Source organism: Nanorana parkeri, unplaced genomic scaffold (genome assembly GCF_000935625.1).
Source record: "Nanorana parkeri isolate BGI_ZX_2015 unplaced genomic scaffold, ASM93562v1 scaffold1129, whole genome shotgun sequence".
NCBI lineage: Eukaryota > Metazoa > Chordata > Amphibia > Anura > Dicroglossidae > Nanorana > Nanorana parkeri.
The window spans coordinates 199,612-214,139 of record NW_017307397.1 but is presented as its reverse complement, the minus strand read 5'-3'; the positions used below and the strand labels follow the sequence as shown (position 1 = coordinate 214,139).

General features: G+C 42.7%; 1 protein-coding gene across 1 annotated transcript in view; it reads left to right on the top strand.

Moving 5' to 3' along the window:
- LOC108796547 (adhesion G protein-coupled receptor F5-like) overlaps positions 1-14,528 on the top strand; it is an 81,120-nt gene that overhangs the window by 59,969 nt on the left and 6,623 nt on the right. Inside the window, exons 14-19 of the mRNA XM_018568042.1 lie at positions 847-1,065; positions 3,989-4,188; positions 8,695-8,871; positions 9,563-10,921; positions 13,559-13,600; positions 13,690-13,749. Coding sequence (XP_018423544.1) covers positions 847-1,065; positions 3,989-4,188; positions 8,695-8,871; positions 9,563-10,921; positions 13,559-13,600; positions 13,690-13,749 — 2,057 coding nt within the window. The remainder of the gene's footprint in view (positions 1-846; positions 1,066-3,988; positions 4,189-8,694; positions 8,872-9,562; positions 10,922-13,558; positions 13,601-13,689; positions 13,750-14,528) is intronic.

Genomic DNA, 14,528 nt, shown 5'->3' with positions numbered 1-14,528 from the left:
CAGTTTAAAACCGTAAGGGCTCTTTCACATGTGCGGCAAAACCAGGCGTTGGAGAAGCGTTTTTAACGCCTCTCTGCTGCCTATTAGTGCCCATGCCTGATAAAACAATAGCAACCGCAAAGTGCAGTTCACACATGGGCATCAGCGTTGCGGCAAAACATAGATTGCATGTTGCGTTCTGGAGGCATTGCCGCTGGAATAATGCCTCCATAGAGGTCTATTGAACCGCCTTTGAAACCCTCGTTCAACGCTCTCCAGAGCATTGACAAAGCATTAAACGAGCGTTTCACAGGCGGTTTTGCAATAGGAGGGACCCCAAGTTACAAAAATGTGCGTGACGCTTGCTCATCCTCCCTTTCCTGCCCTGTCAGGCCTGTGCTCGGATCAAGGGTCTGGTAGGATTTATAGGGGGAACCCCACGTTCTCCTGTTTTCGGGGGTGGGGTTCCCCCTTAAAATTCCTACCAGACCTAAAGGGCCTGGTATGACTTTTATGGGAAACTCCATCCACATTTTTTTTCGTTACTGGGGGGGGAGGAGGGGTCCCTCCTAACTTTTCAACCAGACCTAAAAGATCTGGTATGGACCGGGAAGGGAACCCCACGCTGTTTTTTGATCATTATTTTATCAATTTATCATTATTTCTTGGGAAAGGGCATTTTCTTCGCGTTTTTGACCCCTCCCTAACACCTTGCAAATGCCTGGCTAATGCCTTGCTAACGCTATAGGCGCATTAATAAGCGTTGACCGTGTGGGTCAATTCTCAACGCATGTGTGAACGAGACCTAATACTTATTTTTATCGCTATTTATTTATAACTTGTAACTTTCTTTTTTTTGTCTTGCAGGAATTTTTATTTGCCAAGTAAATGGAAACAATACAGCAAACAAGACAATTTCTGTGTTCAGAAGGGCCAAAACGTCCGAGATTGCCAGATCTCCGGTTAACATAGGATTCAGTTGCAAATCTGCAATCGACTTTTCATGCTGCGTGGATGACATGAAAAACTATCATTCTGATGCCACCGTGTTACACATCTACAAGTCAGGAAACCTCACCAATATCAGTAATACACTTTTTATTATTAAAAATCTAATGAATTTTGACATTCATTATAAATGTTATAGTCATTTGTATGGGGAAATCATAGTGAATGAGGGCCACATGCGTGTTCAGTGTTATATGCAGCTCTGGTAATTTCATGTTGCATATGCTGAGTTAGGGAGTTGAAGTGTTTACTGTTAATGAAAGGGCACAAAGGGCTTAAGGCTGAATCTGGAAATTCCTGCGCCAGGAACCTGCGGATTTTTGCATCACAAATCTAAGATCGGTTCATACATATGCAGCCGTTGTGCTCCTTCAAGTTAATGACACGGTGACGGCAGCCACATCTGTCCGTGGCATGCTGCGATTACTGCGGGTCGGTATAGATGATTGTCCCTGGACATATCCGCAGGTTTTTGCTGCAGGAATCCCCAGACGCAGCCTAAACCCCCGTGTGCATGTAGCCTTAAGGTGTGTGTTCAACCTAAATTCTTTTAGTTTTGGATAGTGCGGAAGATCCCGTGTTTTGATTTATCTCTGGCTTAACAGGTAAAAATAAAGAGGAAAAAGCCTGGCCTCCAACATGGAGGAGGCATGTGATGCTGATAAAGGAAGAGAACCGGGACCAATGCTGGCTCTTGAAGTACCCTGGAACTAAGAGGACTTCAAGGGTATGGTCGGTGTCTTTCCTGTTTGAGGATCTGCATCCATCCTGCCTATCTGCTACATCAATTGCTGTCCGCTGCCTCCCAAGTGGATCTACACTGATATGCCAACCAGGTCTGGTGAGTCTGGAGCTCTTGTCAGTTACCCCTGGAAGCTTAGAACCCCTATAGCCCCTCTCCCCAGTGAAGATGTTCAATAAAACGTTATCCTGCATTATACTACTGGAGTGGACATCAGTTTGTGGGCACCAGAAGAAGGGTGGTTAGTGCTATTGGGTGGGCAGCTAAAGAACATACCCTAGACAGACTAGAGGTGATCCGAGCATTCAGCGGCTCCTTCGGGGGTGAGCGCTACACCTGCAATGTGCTATGGTTCCTTCCACCGACCCCTATAAAGAATAGATAGTGATGTAAGCTACGAGCGGATAGAACCACATCACTTAGCAGGGGGGGGACCAGGCATCTGATAAACCAAGAATTATGTGAGATGCAGAAGAATCTTTGGCAGTGGTAGAGATCAAAGTTTGGGCGGCAGGAAAGGTATTAGCTGTGTTCTTTACTATATTATTGACCATATTTGTTCAAATGCAACTAGTGTGAGAACCTGATTTTGACTTGGCGTCAGCCCCCTGCAATCCTTTCCATGAAATAATGTCCAATGTCTGATCAGTAAATAGGTATTAAGGTTCCTATCGCCATAAAAACTTACACAATGTAACTCTTCCTTCACAGGGATGACTGCTTCTGGAAACTGTTCTGGGGCTTCATATACCCCTGTTGAACCTTGCCAGAGTTTGGAGGCTTACTGCATCTTTACCAACTTGTTAAATGATCGTGCGACCAGTGACAAAATGACACTTTCTTATGTAGCAGGTATGATTTCTTCTTTCTTCGTATCCAATCTAGAAACTAGCAAAGTGTGCCGGCTCTCTGATTGGCTCATTTGGAATGGTGTGATTTATTTGTAGTCCAAATACAGGGAGATGAAAAGTTTTCCCTTGCAGTGCAGGGGGTTACCTTGTTGTTTTTGCCTAGGGGAAGGAAGAAAGCCGTTTCACTTACCTGATCCCCGCTCCTGCTAGATCCCTCTGGGTGGCTAGAGTGGTCCCCGCAGCCTGTTCACCCCTTCGCTCCAGCAGTCCAAAAACATCATTAAGTACAATGCAGGCACCATGAAGGACGCAGAGGAACAGTCCACAGTCGGAGCAAGGTGGGGGGGAAGTGGAGTGCACCGACTGTGCTGGGTGAGTGGGGATCAGGTAAGGAAAACAACTTTGTCCTGCCCGCTGGGGCATAAATGAGCAGCTAACCTTTGCAGTGCAGTGCTAAGTTCGCTGGGCAATGGTGTGGCTGGGTCCTTAAAGCAGATTGTGATTTTCACTCACCTCATAGTTCTAGCCGACCTGTGACAATGAGACTGTCATTAGTAGAGCGCGAGGTCAGTGAACACATACCGGCGTTGGCTCACTTCTCCATCCTGTCACGGCTCTCTGCCGTGACAGGGGAGGGACTGGATTCCCCCCTCCCCTGTCCGATCCTCCAGCGCTGACTGGCGGAACGGACGGGGGAGGGGGCAGGTACATCTATCTAGAGGCAGAGCCAGCTGTCACTCACGCAGCTGGGTGGATCCAGACATAATTGTCAGGATCCACTTCGGCTGTGGCGTCTCTGTATACCGCGAGCTGCAGCTCGCGGTATACAGAGCTTTGGGTCATGGGAGAACGCTAGTTTGCTTTCTCCCGCGACCCTCATCAGAACTATGGGGAAAAGCCCTGACCCCATAGTTCTCCTTTAATTTCTCTGGAGTTGGGCTTTGATTTAGTTTCATCATTCATCAGGGCTTACTAAGGGAGAACATGTATAGGGACTGTGATGATATGACACTTATTCCTAAGAACATATCAACATATCTTGTCTTCAAAGGGCATCTGGATATAGTCATGGTTCCAATATAATACAATAATATAGTCGCATCATTAGTTATGTAGCTACTATAGTACATCATTGTGGCAAAATCACCTACAGTAGCTGTGTGCCATGGTGCTTGATGGAAATCCTAAGCATTTGCGAATGTCTGCACTCATAATAATGGCCAACAATGGCCATCTGGACTGTAACCTGTTGGCCATGTTGGAACATGCCTTATCAGATGGATGAACCCAATTGCAGGTGTAGAGACTTTATGCTAGTATAAAAGATTATTTTATGCAACTGCAATTTAATAAATACAATGTATAATATGTTAATGAACTCTTCTGTTTGAATGATTTTTCTCTGCAGTTGCAGCATGCACCAAGTTGCTTCCTAATACAAGCCTCAACATTGGAGAAGTGGGGAAAGACTACACCATTCCCTGTAATCAGCTATATCCCGATCAGGAGGGCAACATCATTTACAGATGCAATACAAACGGCGAGTGGGAGAGGATGACCGATACGTGTGTGTCTAAAGCTCTCAACAACCTGAACACTATGGTTGAGGTACGTTGATTTGCAATGCTATCCAGGCACGTGCCACAGCGCGGTAATATAACGTCTGAAGACATAAGCAGGATTGTGACGTGAGGCACCGCACTTAATAGTCTAGATACATTTTTACTCAATATAGAGTTGAGGGGACAGTATAAAAATAGCCAATGCATTACGGGGGCTCATACAAGTACCCCCTTCATCATGACTTACTAACGGAGAACATGGGGGCTGTGATGATATGACACTTATTCCTAAGAACATATCAACATATCTTGTCTCCAAAGAGCATCTGAATATAGTCATGGTTCCAATATAATACAATAATATATTCATGACAACGTATTTCCCATCATATTCTAAAGAAAGGCAGGGCGGTGGCTCGACGAGACATCGTTGTAATAAAACTGCTGTACTGTCCTCCTTGTTCTCCTAAGGAAGCCCTTTGAGTGCCTACAATGTTGCCCCATTATCTTTAATGCGTGGATCTCCAAGGCAATGGCTTTGGATGGAGTGCAGATACCTTCCGGTTCATATCATATACTACATCTGCCACTTTTGCTATGTGAGCTTTAACCAGTGCAGGACTTCTGTATATATTCGTTGTGGTCCTGAAGCGGTTATGTCACGATCATGGCTGCTGCTGTAGATGGAGGGCTTTAGAGTACAAGCTTGGGAACTAGTGTTAACCCTAAATCATGGGGTTGAGCACATGGTGTACTCAATGTACGCCTCTCCCCCTTAAAACTATTATTAGGTAAACAATATTAGAGAGAATGGGGTTTTAAATAAGGGATCAATATTTTGTCATATCATAAAATATTTTATTGTACAAAAATTAAAAACAATTTTTGAAATTTAGTTCAGCTGGAACAGCCACCATGACATATGTGTATATGTACAAACAGTTCCAACATATCCTTGCTTGACATCAATGTTGGCTCTTTGTATACATTAAAGCCCTAGATTAGGTACCTACATCAGTCTATACCACTTGTGTAGCAGTCATGTTACCATATATTATTTGTATCCATATAATATTCAGATAAAAGATATCTCAGGGCTTGTATAGGGAGATGTTTCGCTTAAACAAGCTTCGTCAGGGGGATCTGATCGGCAACCTTTAAACATAAAACAAGTATTGAAATCCACAACACATCACGTATAATAATGACATAATAACATAGTACATAGTTTGTCTGACAATACATCCATATAATCTTAGTACCTTCTGATGACTGACCACCATCGATTCAGAACCAGTATCACCTGGAAAGAGGCGGATCAAAAGACCAGCGCAGTGTAAAACACCCTCCAGAAACTAGGGGGCGGAACCTATCTCTCCCGGGACCATAGAGAGGTAGGTATCCAGGCAGGGAAAATAGCACCCACACATTTGTTTGTATTCTAACCTATATTAACCCAAATATATATAAAACATCAATATCACGTTACACCTATGAGTAAGGCCCATGTATTTTAATGCAATATTACCTTGCTTATTACTTCATTGTCACAGGTCGGCTAGAACTATGAGGTGAGTGGAAATTACTAATCTCATAGTTCTACTTTAATAGTTTGATTGATATGATAGGAAAGACATATGAGTTTATTTTACATTCATATTATCCCTAGCTATGTGGTAGATGGTGGATAAAATGTGGGATCATTTAATAAGACGTAGTGAAGTGGATGCAGAGTCCCGACGATGTGCGGAGTGTTTGCTGGAGTGTGTGGTCACTCACAATGGAGAGTGGTGCAATGGGCTGGTCGCTGGGGAGTGTTGTTTGGTCCCCCTGGACCTTTTGAGGATTCTGGAGGATGTGTTTGCTTGTTGCAAATGGTTTGATATAGATGGTCATTGTCGGATATGGATGGTTCATGTTGGATCTCGTCTGGATAATAAATTTAAGCTATGGGGGGGCTTTCTATCACCAGAAACCCATAAGAGATATACACCTCATGAAAATCTCATTAGGAGCTTTGAATTTATGCACCAATTTCCCAAACCTGAAAAAGAGATATAAGCAAGGTAATGTTGCATTAAAATACATTGGCCTTACTCATAGGTGTAATGTGATATTAATTTTTTATATATATTTGGGTTAATATAGGTTAGAATACAAACAAATGTGTGGGTGCTATTTTCCCTGCCTGGATACCTACCTCTCTATGGTCCCGGGAGAGATAGGTTCCGCCCCCTAGTTTCTGGAGGGTGTTTTCCACTGCGCTGGTCTTTTGATCCGCCTCTTTCCAGGTGATACTGGTTCTGAATCGATGGTGGTCAGTCATCAGAAGGTACTAAGATTATATGGATGTATTGTCAGACAAACTATGTACTATGTTATTATGTCATTATTATACGTGATGTGTTGTGGATTTCAATACTTGTTTTATGTTTAAAGGTTGCCGATCAGATCCCCCTGACGAAGCTTGTTTAAGCGAAACATCTCCCTATACAAGCCCTGAGATATCTTTTATCTGAATATTATATGGATACAAATAATATATGGTAACATGACTGCTACACAAGTGGTATAGACTGATGTAGGTACCTAATCTAGGGCTTTAATGTATACAAAGAGCCAACATTGATGTCAAGCAAGGATATGTTGGAACTGTTTGTACATATACACATATGTCATGGTGGCTGTTCCAGCTGAACTAAATTTCAAAAATTGTTTTTCATTTTTGTACAATAAAATATTTCATGATATGACAAAATATTGATGCCTCATTTGAAACCCCATTCTCTCTAATATTGTTTACCTTTAAAGTACAAGTGATTGGGTGGCTGTAGAGCCACCCAATCACTTGTACGAGCATGTGAAGGTGCCTCCCCACTGCCACACACCCCCAGCCACAATTTTTATTGACTCTCCCGCTTCTCTGGAGGGCCCAGGACCGCAGCAAAGGGGTTCAAGATGGCAAGCCACAGCAGATCATGGAACATTCCTTCTCTGATCTGAGCTACGATTACTGAAACAGGAGGCACTGTGCTCTCAGCTCTTCCTGCTTCAGAGCTGTCAGAAGCCCAGCTGAAGTGCCAGGTAAACAGAGGACCAAGCACAATCCTTGCTTGATCATCTGCATTGGAGGGCAGAGGACACATTAGAGGCTGAATAGACTCCTGATGTCTCCATAAAGAGAACCTGTCACTCGACAATGCTATCACATAGGCCAGGGGTAAGCGAATTCCGAGTCATGCCTGTGGCTGTCAAGAGCCTTGCAATGCCTAATGGGATTCATAGTTACACCACAGCCGGAGTGCCAGAAGCCTTTTTAGCTACCTTGTGGCAGCAATAAAGTTAAGAGGAAATTTTTTTTTTTTAAAAGGGTTGAAAAGTAAAAAAATAATTAAAAAAAATAAAATAACAGCAACCGCCTCCCCCTTGCGAGTGAATGCAATCGTGCGCATGGGACATGCACACGTATGTAAACAGCGATTGTGCCACACATGTTGGGTATCGCTGTAAACTTCAGAGAGAGAACCATAATTCTGGGCTCATAGTTCACTGTTACTCTAAACTGATGAGGAGTAAAGGCTTTTAAAGTGTTTGCTATAGACAATTTTGAGTACCATGGCTTTTCACCATTGCACGAGCATGCTCAATTTCAAGGCATGTTTGGTATCTTTTTTCTCAGCCTCACCCCATCTTTTATATTTTCTAAAAGCATTGGGTAATATATTATTATTATTATTACATAGTATTTATATAGCACCAACAGTTTGCGCAGCGCTTTACAATATAAGGAAGACATTACAATCACAATACAATTCTAGACAAGATGGTAAGGAGGGCCCTGCCCCTGAGGGCTTACAATCTGAAAGGGAGGGGCCAGTGATACATGAGGAGGTAGCTGTGTGGGGAAGAATTGTTTGAGAACGTGATGGTTCAGTGGTTAGGTTGAGGTGGGATAGGCTTCCCTGAAGAGAAGAGTCTTCAGGGAGAGCCTAAAGACAGCCAGGGTGGGAGATAGACGGACAGGTTGGGGTAAAGAGTTCCAGAGCATGGGAGAGACTCTAGAAAAGTCCTGGAGGCAAGTATGGGAGGAGTTGACAAGGGAGCTGGAAAGCAGGAGGTCTTGGGATGAGCGGAGCCAACGGTTAGGGTGATATTTTGAGACAAGGTCTGAGATATATCTGGGGGCGGAGTTGTGGATGGCTTTGTAAGTGACTGTTAATATTTTGAATTTTATCCTCTGGGCGAGTGGAAGCCAATGTAGGGATTAGCAGAGGGGGGTTGCAGACACTGAGCGGTTGGTTAGGTGGATAAGTCTAGCAGCTGCATTCATGATAGACTGAATATATGGTGTCTGTGTGCACTAAAATTCATTTTAGTGGATTGTTTTAACCTAACGATATTGATTTATTAATCATTTGTACAAAAATCATGCGGCATTAAAAAAAAAATTTTAAAAATCTATAATTGTTTGAGGGTTTAATGTGATTTTCTATCCCAAAATTCAGATTTTAGCATTTTCTATAGAGGCATCCTTCTTTTCTTCATTTTTCAGGGTCTGAGTTCCAGTCCCGTCCTGTACCTGGAAGTTCCCAAAATCATTTCTTCCTTAAATAACACTGTAAGTCAAGATCAAAATATAACCAACTCCGTGAATAACATTCAGCTTGTGCTGAACATATTGCAGCAGACGGGAAGTGCTGTTAGAAACGTGTCAACACCAGTTATGGCGGTAAGAATGTATAAAGTTTGTCTATAATTCAGCTAATCCTTCTATCTATCTATTTATCTATCTATCTATCTATCTATCTATGGCTAACGATCTATCTATCTATTTATCTATCTATCTATCTATCTATCTATCTATCTATCTATCTATCTATCTATCTATCTATCGCTATCGACTTATCTATCTATCTATCTATCTATCTATCTATCTATCTATCTATCTATCTATCCCTATCTATCTATCTATCTATCTATCTATCTATCTATCTATCTATCTATCTATCTATCTATCTATATCTATCTATCCCTATCAACCTATCTATCTATCTATCTATCTATCTATCTATCTATCTATCTATCTATCTATCTATCCCTATCAACCTATCTATCCCTATCGACCTATCTATCTATCCCTATCGACCTATCTATCCCTATCGACCTATCTATCTATCGACCTATCTATCCCTATCGACCTATCTATCCCTATCGACCTATCTATCGACCTATCTATCGACCTATCTATCTATCTATCTATCTATCTATCTATCTATCTATCTATCTATCTATCTATCTATCTATCCCTATTGACCTATCTATCTATCTATCTATCTATCTATCTATCTATCTATCTATCTATCTATCTATCCCTATCGACCTATCTTCTAGATATTAAGTCCTTCCAATTCTCTTTACAGGCTTTCCTAGACACTGTCAGTGTTGTTGTGGACAACACAAGGACATCCACTTGGGACAGGATTCCAAATAAAGTCAATGAGAGTTCAAATCTGATGCAGTCAGTAGAATCATTTGCAGAGAAGCTGAAAATTGAGGACGACGGAATTACTATAGATAGCAAAAACGTCCAGTTAAAAGGCAACAAAACGGGCAGCTCGTCATCTAATTTTAGGGCCAATTTTGATTTCAGCCAAGTGAACAATTTGACGGGCAACGTTTTGATCAACCAAACAATCCTGAAGTCACTTCCGAACAACACAAATGTGGTGAGCCTTGCCTACGCCACCTTAAACGATATCATAGGTGTCCCTCATAACTCTTCCTCCAATCAGACCCTGAACGGTCTGGTCATGACGACAGTTTTGTCAAACAACTACACCAAATTCGAAATCGGGATGGATTTTAAAAAAAGTAATTCTTCGCTGAATATTGGGAGCTGCGTGTGGTGGAACTTTAAGATCCAAGACTGGGATAATTCCGGCTGCTCTTTCCAGAACTACAGTGAAAGTGTACGTTGTGTTTGCGATCACTTGACGTCCTTCTCTATTCTTATGTCATTGAAGGAATTAGACCCCGAGATTGAGAAAATATTATCCTACATTACATTCATTGGTGTGGGTATCTCCATGCTTAGTCTGCTCATCTGCATCATAGTTGAAGCCATAGTCTGGAAGTCCGTCACCAAGAACAAGACCTCCTACCTGCGCCACGTCTGTATCATAAACATCGCCGTGACTCTTTTGATGGCCGATATCTGGTTCATCATCGGCGCAGCTATGAATACGACAGATAAAGTCCAAGGCTGCATCACGGCGACTTTTTTCACGCATCTCTTTTACCTGTGCGTCTTCTTCTGGATGTTGACGATGGGACTGATCCTGTTCTACCGCCTGATGTGCGTCTTCCACGACCTGAGCAAGACGACCATGATGGGAATTTCATTCTTCCTGGGATACGGATGCCCTGTTATTATTACAGTGATCACCGTGGCAGTCACCCAACCTCAGAACGCCTACCTTATGCCCAAGAGCTGTTGGCTGAATATTGAAAAAAGCAAAGCATTCCTGGCATTTATAGTACCGGCCCTCACCATCCTATTGGTGAATTTTGTTACCCTGGTGGTGGTAATTATCAAGGTCCTCAGACCTTCAGTGGGGGATAGGCCTAAAAAAGAAGAAAAGAGCTCCCTAAACCACATCGCCAAATGTATACTTATCCTAACGCCGCTGCTCGGCCTGACCTGGGGCCTTGGCATCGGGACAATGGTGAGCCAGTCACCTGTCATCCATGGATTTTTTGCAGGATTGAATTCACTTCAGGTAAGAGTTATGTTTCTAGAAAAGTTTCTTGTAGACTTCTGTGGTTATCCCAAGTAGGGATGAGTGGCGTAGTTTGGGTGAAATTGATCAAATTGATTATCTTTTCAAAAGAACTCTTACGTGGTGCATGAAATCTGCATCTTCCTACGCATTTCATCATAAAGACTTCACAATCTACTTATTTAAAATCCTTTTTAATTATCTATCTGTCTATCTATCGATAGAATCACTTTAAGGCTTGAAATGCTGACAGAGAGCACAGTCTAGTTCACTTCAGACATAACTGTACTGAACCACTCCATGGAGGACCTCACTGGGTGCTATATGGCCCAGATTAAAGGAAAACTATGATGTGAGTGACTTTCACTCCATGCCTTTAGATAGGCAGAGCCAGCTGTCACTCACGCAGCTGTGTGGATCCAGACAGTAATGTCTGTAGCTACAGCTCGCGGTATACTGAACTTTGAGTGACGGGAGGACGCTAGTTTGTGTCCTCCCGTTACGCTTAGGAGAACTATGGGGAAAAGCCCTGACCCCATAGTTCTCCTTTAAGGGAAACTGAACGGACTTCCAGACTTCATCACAATTGCAGCGCTTGCCACATTAGCAGTTAACTGGCTCATTTCATGTGCTGCTTAGTTTTTTTTTTTTCAAAAAGAATTAGGAAACATTAATGGTTTTGTATCAATGTTATTTTTTTCTTTTAGTTTGTATTTTTTATCAAATTGTTTTAACTTTTTATAATTTATGTAATATCTTCATTTTACAAATCAGTAGAGCGAATGAGTAGTGCAACCATGACATTTGCTTCCAAGAGAATTCTTGGCTTTGTTAAAAAGAGAGCACAGCAGTAGTGTTTCCCTTTGTGACTGTCTTTTATTAACTACATTGATGATCTGAACAGAGGAGGCAGAGCAGGTGGGTGATTGAGTCCCTCCTCTGATCATACAGTTCTATGTCGCTACAGCAGATCAGATCTGGAAACAAAAAGGTTCAGCAAAGCGGTCAGGGTTATCCTTGTAAACATGGTAAAAGGAGCCTAGAGTGCGATATACTGCTGTATATATACACTATATTGCCAAAAGTATTGGGACGCCCCTCCAAATCATTCGATTCAGGTGTTATGTGAAATTTCCTTGCTACTAAATATTCCGCGGTCACCTGTTAGTGGTATTATAACAAAGTGGAAGCAACTGGGAACAACAGCAAGGCCATGTAGGCCACATAAAATGACAAAGCGGGGTCAGCGCATGCTGAAGCGCACAGTGCACAGAAGTCGACAACTGTCTGCAGAGTCAATAGCTACAGACCTCCAAACTTCGTGTGGCCTTCAGATTGGCACAACAACAGTGCGTAGAGAGCTTCATGGAATGGGTTTCCATGGCCGAGCAGCTGCATCCAAGCCTTACATCACCAAGTGCAATGCAAAGCGTGGGATGCCGTGGTGTAAAGCACGCCGCCACTGGACTCTAGAGAAGTGGAGACGTGTTCTCTGGAGTGACCAGTAAAAAGTTTTCCTGGCACACTCACAAGCTAGCATGTAAAAAAACTTGTCTCACACTAAGGTTAAAAGCAGAGGTTTAGATACACGTCTTCTGCAGAATATGTGAAAGCCGCACAGCCGCACCAAGGCACCTCTGATAGTGCGGTCCTAACTCTAAACTATGAGAGTCTCCATCTTAGAGCACATGGGGCAGAAGATAAAATTGGGTGCAGGTCTGTCAGGAGGAAGCCCAACCCCCCTTAAAGGTACAGGAACGCACAAGGGATCCCGCACATCCCAATGGCAGCTGAAACCCCCCCATATATCACTGCACCAAATCAGTCAAGCAAAACAAATGACAAACGCACTCATCAATTCGTCACCAGCTTTACAGCAAGGTGCACACGGAATGGGCTTTAAACAGTAAAACAGTAAAAAGTTTTCCTGGCACACTCACATGCTAGCATGTAAAAAAACTTGTCTCACCACTAAGGTTAAAAACAGGTTCTGGAGTGACCAATCACGCTTCTCTGTCTGGCAATCTGATGGACGTGTCTGGGTTTGACGGTTGCCAGGAGAACGGTACTTGCCTGACTGCATTGTGCCAAGTGTAAAGTTTGGGGGAGGGGGGATTATGGTGTGGGGTTGTTTTTCAGGGGTTTTCGCTTGGCCCCTTAGTTCCAGTGAAAGGAACTCTTAAGGCATCAGCACACCAACACATTTTGGACAATTTCATGCTCGCTCCAACTTTGTGGGAACAATTTGGGGACGGCCCCTTCCTGTTCCAACATGACTGCGCACCAGTGCACAAAGCAAGGTCCATAAAGACATGGATGAGGGAGTTTGGGGTGGAGGAACTTGACTGGCCTGCACAGAGTCCTGACCTCAACCCCATAGAACACCTTTGGGATGAATTAGAGTGGAGACTGTGAGCCCGGCCTTCTCCTTCAACATCAGTACCTGACCTCGTAAAAGGCCTCAGTCATGAAGGGGTTAAAGTTCATGTGTGTGTAAAGGCGTCCCAATACTTTTGGCAATATAGTGTATATTTACAAACACACACACACCTACTTTTCAGTTCCTTTAAGCTGCCGAAGCAGGATATTCATAATGCAGAGGATAATACGTTTGTTTCTTTTTGTTTCTCCTTTCAGGGCTTATTTATTTTGCTGTTTGGATGTCTGATGGATAAAAAGGTAAGTTCTAAGACTATAATGTAGTTATTCTTTGGACCAGGACAACATAATCCTCAGGAAGAACTCATGTTTGCTCTCATTAATTCCAGGTACGGGATGCCTTGTTCAGCAGGTTCTCCATCTCCAGATGGTCTTCACAGCAGACAAAGGTAGAGGGTCATGTGTGTTCCTTCTTGATATGATAACAGTATGATATGGATTCAGTTTATTATGGGCGTCTCTTTCACATCCTTTGACTTGAAAACTTTAACTTTAAGCAAATGTGACTGTCGGAGTGATTAACAGGAACTATAATGTTCGGCTTCTGACCATTACTACTTGACCAAAGTTGTCCAGTGACACACCATGGTCTCGGTTATGTACCCTACAATGCACGTATTTCATAATGTGGTGTATTGTCATAAAGCCCTATTAATAGAAGTAGTGGGGAAAAGTGTAGTGCGTGTTCTCCCGAGCAACCAATCAGATTCTCTCTTTTGTGTTTCCAGTGCAGTATGGGAGAGTGAAGTTGAGGATCTGATTGGTTTCTGTAAACAATCTGAAACTGTTTTTACATCAATTCTATCTGTGAAATCCCAAAAAACATTTTTTGGCCTATCAGATATGTTTTTCGGTTTAATGCATCCAAATGGGTCTGAACACGAATTTTCGCTACGGCAACATGGACGCCATACACAGTATATACAAATAATACTAAAGCCGAGACTCCTAGACCCGAATGGCACTTGGGAGCTCCCAAATCCAATTCAGAAATTCGGATCCCAAAGGCCATTCGGGTTTGGGAGCTTCAGCTTTAGTAATAATATCTGTACATGGTTTTCTGTGGTATCCAAGACCCGAACCAAATTGAATTTCTGATCCAAATCCCGAAATAACCAAACCGAATTTTCCGCAGCTTTCATGTCTAATACACTTATTTTATGTGCAC